This window comes from Pteropus alecto, unplaced genomic scaffold (assembly GCF_000325575.1).
Source record: "Pteropus alecto unplaced genomic scaffold, ASM32557v1 scaffold110, whole genome shotgun sequence".
In the NCBI taxonomy this organism is placed as follows: Eukaryota; Metazoa; Chordata; class Mammalia; order Chiroptera; family Pteropodidae; genus Pteropus; species Pteropus alecto.
Window position 1 is genome coordinate 3,810,657 of NW_006431920.1, and position 8,367 is coordinate 3,819,023.

At 38.8% G+C, this 8,367-nt stretch overlaps 1 protein-coding gene across 2 annotated transcripts in view; it reads right to left on the bottom strand.

Annotated features, from left to right (window-relative positions):
• The window catches only part of DAW1 (dynein assembly factor with WD repeats 1), a 35,629-nt gene that overhangs the window by 18,831 nt on the left and 8,431 nt on the right, over nucleotides 1–8,367 (bottom strand). For both annotated transcript variants that reach the window (XM_006906649.1, XM_006906650.2), the window contains 3 exons: nucleotides 5,915–5,987; nucleotides 2,300–2,444; nucleotides 855–913 (listed from right to left, as the gene is read on the bottom strand). In XM_006906649.1, the coding sequence (XP_006906711.1) occupies nucleotides 855–913; nucleotides 2,300–2,444; nucleotides 5,915–5,987 (277 nt within the window). The remainder of the gene's footprint in view (nucleotides 1–854; nucleotides 914–2,299; nucleotides 2,445–5,914; nucleotides 5,988–8,367) is intronic.

The following is an 8,367-nucleotide window of genomic DNA, read 5'->3' on the forward strand; positions in this document are numbered from 1 at the left end:
ACAAAATAGAATGGTCGACAAGGCAGTGTGTCTCTGATTCTCCTCTAGACACTTCATCCTAGCTTCTTTGGGAATGTGAACTGGTAATATCATTATAGAAGACAGTATGGCGGTTCCCCAAGTAGGTAAAACTACTTTTAGGTATACATCCACAGGAAATGAGCTCAGGATCTCATAGAGATATCTGCACTCCCGAGTTCCTGGCAGCCTTGTTCACAATGGCCACGTACGGAAACAACGTAAGTGTTCGTCAAGGGACGAATGGGTAAAGAAAATGTGAAATACATATTTCAGGTGCTTTCTTCACCAAAAAGAAAAATATTAACTGTGAGAAGATGATATTTTAATAAGCTCAACGGTGGTAATTATTGCACTGTGTATACGTATATCAAATCATCTGTTGCATACCTTAAATATGTACAATTTTTATTTTAAAAAATTTTTCCCTCGATTATTAAAAGTTCGAAATAAAAAATAGATATAGAAACTGAAGTAGAAATAGAAATAAATAGGCAGGGCAGAGAGGATTCTTAGGGCAGTGAAACTGTTCTACCTGATATTATAATGGTGGATACATGTCATTACACATCTGTCGACCCATAGAATGTACAAAACCATGCGTGAATCCTAATGCAAACTATGAACTTTGAATGATGATGATGTGTCAATGTAGGTTCATCACTTGTAACAAATGTACAACCTCGGGGAGTGGTGATGGTGGAGGAGGCTGTGGGGGGTGCGCGGGCAGGGGGCATATGGACAATCTCTATGCCTTCTGCTCAATTTTGCTGTGAACCTAACACTGCTCTTAAAAAATAAAGTCTAATAAATTTTTAAAAAATAATGAACCTTACCAGGAGCCCGATTTATTAAGTGCGACATTAGTCAGTGGCAGTATATGTGCTCGGAGAATCTTCAATTGAAAAAAAAAAAAAAAAACACCATTTGTTTTAAACTCAAATAATATTAAGTTTAATGTGTCATTTTAACTTCAAACCAATGAAGACATTCAAGTTTGTGTTAATTATACATAATATACAGACAATATCTAACATGTGAATGAGAAAAATACATTATACTTTTTACTATTAAGACCAATAATATATTTGGTAGTTAAAAATAGTTATAAAAACATAATTAAATCTGTGTTTTCCATCAATATGTCTTTAAGGTATGTTTTTGCTATTAAATAAAATATCAAATAGCACTAATTTATAACATTTTCTTTTACATACAACACTCATTTTTGTACATAAGTATAGAGTATATAGAGAAAATATGCTATGTTTAAAATATAGACTTTACAATATATTATTACTTTTTTGAATCCTAAAGCTCCATTAGAATCAAGGGATGTCTTATTTTATTTACCTTTCAATCCCTTCATTATCTAGCAACTACTGGATGCTGAGTATTTATTGAATATATATATATTGCATAGTTTGTTTACGCAGTGATTGGATAGGTTGTGACTGCCCCAGCTACGTCTACTACCAGAGTGTAACTACTATTATTAGTGTCTCCTTTCACTATCAAAAATGTTCCCTTCGAACGATAAATTCCAAGGCACAATAGTTGCGATGCTCACATTTGAAGTTAAATAGTGCCATCTACTGGAGAAAGCAATATTGCAAGAATAAACATCCTCTTCCCGTAAATTGAATGAATACAAGAGATTGTACGAGGATTTTGTATCGAATAAAATATGGTGAGTGTATAAATATTTTATTTTAATTATAGTTAAATCACAAAAATATAATCAGTATAATATGAAACTACTCTAGGATAAACTATTAAATATTGTTAAATAATAAAGACAAAGACAAAAACTGTTCTTGAAGTAATAAATGACTGCATTCGTTATATTTTTAATTTAATCATCAGAAACTTTAGAGAAAAATAAGCATATTTACATTGCATTAAAATTATTATATATAGTTTAGTTCACACAAAAGCTGAAAATCTAAAATATTGCTATACCATGAAATACAACTTCTTAATATTACTCTAGCTGAAAAATTAATTTAAATTATTCAATAACTTAAAACTACCTTAATGGTTATTCTTTAAATGTATTATTATAAAAAAAATTAAATTTACCACAAATCTTTATTAAACTTCTCAAGAAATAAATGTTTGAATTTCATTCATTCATTCAACAAACACTTAGCCTTAGCAAATATATGTGAGGCACGAAAATAAAATAAATAGAGAAAATAAAATTTGTATTTTATCTCAAATTAAGAGACTATCAATTAGTCAAAGTTCTTCTACTTTGCATTTTTAAAACACACATTACCTTAAAAAGATAGAATTGGTGGCTGCTGTGCTGCGTGAGTTTATCTTGTAACCTCTGTACTAGAAGTTTTACTTGGTCTGATCGTGAAGCAGTGATTAGAGGTTCTGCTTTCTGTATCTCTTCTACTAAGGCATTGACATCAGTACTGAAATTCACAGGCACAAAAAAGTTACTTTGTTCTATGCCAAAAAATTGTATATACATTCATTACATGGAGAGTTGCATTGCGTTACGAAGCATAGCATTTATAAAATGTCAAGACCGCCATCACCTTTACCAAGGAATCCTGGGGGGAAAAAAATCATACGAATCAACGAAGTACATCGTGCCTGGATGAAAGCGTCTTGGGTTCTCCAGAATACATTCTCATTACCTGACTTCTCCCGTGGAAGGGTGCAAAGGTTCTGATTTGCTCACCTAAGAAGGCCAAGGGCACACTGGTCCTAAACATGAGCTCTTTCTCTTTTATTTTTTTTTCTGTCCTTTTTTTTTCTTTTAAACAAACATCTATCGAATGTTCTGGTACTGTTATACTTTCTTTCAATTGTACAGAGGTTTTCTCATTTAACCCTGTAAGAACCCTCTAATTTAATACTTTTATTATAATTATTTTAGTGCCGAAGAGACTGAGGTTCAAAAAGGTTAGGATTTTAAATCCTAAAGAAAGAGAAAATACCTGACCAAAGGTAAACACTCAAAGAATGATGGTTATTAATGTTTCTTATTTGCTCTAATACGATTTCCCTGAAAGAGAACTGGTCTGAAAAGGATAGATTTAGGGTGTCCCCAGTATTCAAATAATCTATAGCAATTCTGATAAATTTTGCTAGTCCAGAAGAATATTACATCGAGATAAATATTGATCTCTAGAAACCATAAAGCATCCAAAATAGGGTGATTTTGCAAAACGTGTATCAAAGATCCATTGCCTAGTGCTCTCTCTTCTGGAAAGGCCTCATGGCCCAGCAGTGAGCGAGGTATTCAGTGAACAGATGGCTACAGCTTCTTCAGGACCCACCTCGGCACTCGAGCCCAGGCCTTGCTCTACGTGGTCCTCGGCCCAGGGCTGAGCAAAGAGACGGCAGAAGAGCCTGTCCGTTTCTGCCTGGGGAGGGGCTTCACCTGGGAGTTTTCCTTCCCGCGGGCGAAGGCTGGCGTCAAATCTGCATCATCCTGGTCCATGGCTCCTCCTGCCCAACCCTGCTTCGCCCCCTGGCCTGCCACAGGTGTCACTTCCTAGTAACCTTTTACCCACCTACCTGTCTCAGCATCTGCTCCTCAGAAAAACACACTCTGAGAAGCATCTGCCTCCTCTTCACAAAACAAACAAACAAACAAACAAACAAACAAACAAAAACACATTTCTTGAGCTCCGATTTTGTGCAAAGCACTGAGTTAGGAGGCTGTTCATGCCTCTTACATTTATCGAGTACCTACTGCAGGTTAGGCCCTGGGAGTGTAACAGTATGGTCCCAGCTCTCGAGAAATAAAATCTACTAGAATAGAACTGAATGTCTGGAACAGGAATGAATCGGAGCCAGTTTATAACAGTGACTTTGATAAATTCTCAGAGAGTCAGTTGTCAGAAGAGTTACACTTTTGTAAGAATTAAAAAAAAGATAATAATGTCCCTTGAAAAGATTTCCAACAAATGTTACGAATCAATACAGATTTCCTGCAAGATCTAAATTAACCAGATATTTATTCTGTACATTCCCAACCCTTCGGTCCTATTCTAACTGCTATTTTCCAGCACAGTAACTCCAGTATGTCATAAATAATGCAAGTATTTTTATGTGCAAAATATTTCCAGATTCTTGGGCAGAACTAGAAACAAGACTCGTACTTTTTTTTTAACTTTGAGACTTTTTTTGCTCTATAGGATGACTATAACATCCTAAAGATCTATACTTTTTAAACAGAAATCTGCGTTTTCCTGAATCTTTAGCTGAAAGTTATTCTCTTATATAGAAGTTTGCCACTCATGTGATGTTCTGTTTTGTACAAGTTGCTTCTTAAACTAAACAGTTAGTATCTTCATAGCCTCTCGTAGATTCTAATCTAGAGCTTTACATGGAGAAGGTACAAATACATCATTACTGAATAAATAAATGAACGTCTAACAGTGGAACTTTCTGCCTGCTGGCACGATCGCACAAATCAGTGAATGTTCCATTTACAAAAATAACAAGAAGGCTTGATTTGCCCTGAGGCCTTGTCTTCCCTGTAAATAGAATAAAAAGGGATTGATGTAGATAAAATTCAATGACATTATTTGGTTACCATTTACTCTTCTATTTAAAAATATACATACCTATTAAGTACCTTCTCGGTGCCAGGCACCTGGAAGGAGACTTGGACTCCACCGTCACCTTCATCACGCAAGCCACACCCTGTCTTCCTCCCCTCGGACAGACTCCAAACCCGGCAGCAGCTCTCGCCAGCCTCGTGAGGCTGTTTGTGCTTATTTTAAAACTAGAGAGCAGCTTGTCTACTACTTAATTAGACAAGGAGAAGTCCCTCTGCTGACAGTCTCTGCTCTCCTCTCCACTAATCATGACGAAGTAAAAAGAAAGTCATAATGGAAAAGCACTTATTTCACTGGGGGATAACTCTAAAGTACCTATTGCAGGATTTTTTTGTTCCATTTTTTTTTTAGATTTTTCTCCCATTTAGAGAGAAAAATCTCTCTCTAATATCTTCACCATATCTGAGCACAGGCTCCCACAGGTATAATCGCTAATCTGATTCTGTATCTGGAAGTGGAGTTTTGCATAAGATTTTTCTAAAGGAAGTGGATTCTGGGCTATGTGATCTTACCAGGGGATTTCCTCTGGGCGAACAACTTTCACAAACAAACTTGTGGTCCTCCCAGCTCTGCTCCGTGGCAGTTAATGAGGAAATCGTATATACGGTCAACCTTGTGAGATATTTATCTACTAAGAAAATGGCAGGCGGTGGAGGTAGACGGGGGAGGTAGGTGGGGGGGATTATCGTTTCATAAATTAATTAATTAATTAATGATTTTTTAAAAAAAGAAAACGGGCTCAATATTATCTTAAAATTTAATAACCAGTACTCCTCAAAAATGTTAAAGTCATCAAAACTAAGACAAGCTGTCGCATCCATGAGCAGCCGAAGGAGACCTGACGACTAAATGAAATATGGTGTCCTGGGTAGGATTTTAGAAGAGAAAAAGAGAATCGGGCAAAAGCCAAAGAAAAATGAATAAAATACCACCTTTAGTTTAAAACAACATATTAATGTTGGTTCATTAATTATGACAAATGTGCAATATTAACCTAGGGGATCCTGAGTGTGGGGTACGAGGGGACTCTGTCTTTGCTGCTTTTCTAAAACTATTAGGGGGAAAATAAATGTCTATTCAGAAAGAAAAAAATGGTAGAGGGTCCTTTTTCCACCTCTTTCTCATTCAGCAAGACACTCAAGTAGAATTCACGGAAAGAAACAGAAAATTACACACCACGGAACATTTTTTAAAGCAACGTATCATCTGAGTTTGTGCAGCTCATCCACGCAGTATCCAATGTCAGGGTTTTCCACTAAAGAAAAATGTGGATCTGAAATACATTTTACATTATATAGCCAGCTTACCTTGGACTGAGATCAAGCAAATCTATGGATTTGGTCTTCAATTTTCCACTCTTTTCATATTCCAACATAATTCCTATAAAATAAATAAACATGTTAGAAGACATTTATGATGACAACCTACAAAGTTAGTCTGCTTGGACATAATTGTTTTCATTTTTATGTTTTAATTCTTTGCATTTTTCAACATGAAACACATGCGGTGATGTCTAATTCTAAAGCAAGATTGTGTAAACTCCCTTTCTCTTGGTCCTTCCTCGAAACACAACTAAACACCCTTGAAATTATTCAGCAGGCAACGCTAGAAGAATTGAGAGTGGCGCAGCAGAAGGCGGACTGGCTAGGGGTCTCAGGAAAGGCAACGCGGTGATTTCCCTGGGTTTTTGCTTTATCTGCTATGCATCCCCACCTGGGGACCAGAGGGACGTGTAGCCTGGAACCAGCAAAAGCCATAGACAATAAAAACCAAATGACAGCAACAAAGCTCGTTCACCATGGCCGAAGGCACAGGAGAGTCCTAAACTCAACCCCGCTCCACCGCTGAGGCCCCTGCAGGCAGTCCAACCCACCAGAGACAGCCCTGGGCTACCCTAGTTCCCACAGCAAGGCTGGGCCCCATCAGCGGTCCGATGCCTGCGGCAGACACAGCAACAAAGCCTCAGACCGTCTTGACATGTGCTCCTCTGCTGGGGCCTCAGAGGTTCATCTAGTCTGTCTACAGCAGGTCCTGTCCCAGGACCTCCCAGACCCCACTCCACAACCAGGTGGGCAGTCACATTCATCTACAAAAGGTGGCAATGAAGTCCCAGGATGTCCCAGATGCTACTCGACAACTTGGCACCGAAGCAGTGTCTCCCTGTCTTTCAACCAGTGGCATAACCAGGTCCAGGGTCTTGATCCCCCACCCCCAGATGTTCACCAAGCGAGAACAGGTATATTGGGAAGTACCTTCTGTCCCCACAGGTGGCACTGGCAGAGATGGAGCAAGAATCTTGGCAGCACCAGAAAACTGAACTGCCACTGGAACTAAGCCCACAAAAGTAGACCAGAACCTGTGTATGCTAAGTCTAAACATGATTACGGCCTGCCAAAATAGAATTAGATACGATCAAGTGCCTCCTAACATAATACCCAAAATGTCCAGGACACAACAACAGTAAAATACAATCAGCAAACTCTAGTATCCAGGATATAACAAAAAAATCACCCATCATACCAAGAACCAGAGAAAGATAATCAGCAAACACCAACGTGGAGATAAATCAGATGCTGAAATGATCTGACAAAGATTTTAAAAAGAACATGTCATAAAAATACTTTAGCAATCATTCGTAAATACACTTGAAATAAATGAAAAAATATTTTTAAAATCTCAGAAAAGAAACAGAAGTTATTAGAACCAACCAAATGGGAATTATAGAACTGAAAAGGTAAATAACCACGATGAAAAGCTCGCTGACGAGGGTCAATAGTAGAATAGCGATGACAAAGGATAGAAGCAATGAACTTGAAGACAGGTCAATAGAATATATTCAATCAGCATAACAAAGAGATAAAAAAAGAAGAAAAAAAACTGAACAAAGCCTCTTGGGCGCTTTTTTGTGCTATCTCTATAGCTATGGTCTTAGGAAAACCTTATACTCTAAATTATGGAGGACACAAAAGAGGTTTTGTTTTTGTAATATTTTCCATGTTAAAATGAGATAATTTAAAAATATTTATTAAAGTTTTTACAAATAGCGAGAGTGCTTCATAATGGCATAGATGACAGAGGCTCTGTTCATCCCTCTGGAGACCAAATCAAAATTGTGACGGAAACAAGGAAAAATCACCTGGGATCTGGAGGAACAAGCCATACAACTAGGGAGAAGTCCAAGAAAGCACCCTGCAACGGCAGAAGGTAGGACGGGGCGAGAATGTGGGACCATCCGGTCCCAAGCAGCTGAGTGAGACGGAGGCTGCGGCCGCGGCAGTGGCGGACGCCTCTTAAAGGGGCCGCGTCCGCGAGCGGATTCTTGCGGTGACCGACCTGCTCACTCTGAGCACCAGTGCCAATCCAGCTGCACGCAGGGGGCACCAGGGACTTACAGAGAGACATTGTCAGAGTGAGGGCTGAGGTGAGCCTTGCTCGGTACAGAAGTGCCAATGGTATCCATTGTTCTCTGTTGAGCCCTCTTGACGCCCAGTGCGGACACAGCACCTCCATAGCCGTGATGTCATCAAACTGGATGACAGAGGTTGCTCAGTCTAGAGGATTCCCTGAAACCCTGCTTTCCCCAACTCACAGCCTCACCCAAGCCACATCCAGGTGTATCCTCAGCAAGTCAAGTACTCCTTGCCGAGCAGAGCCTAGACTCACATTGGAGGCAGCTGGCCTCAGTTTCTGGGGTGGCCTTTTGAGGCAACTAGAAGCACAGCATCTGTGGATTGCTTGCTGAATCTTAACAGGTGGCCCC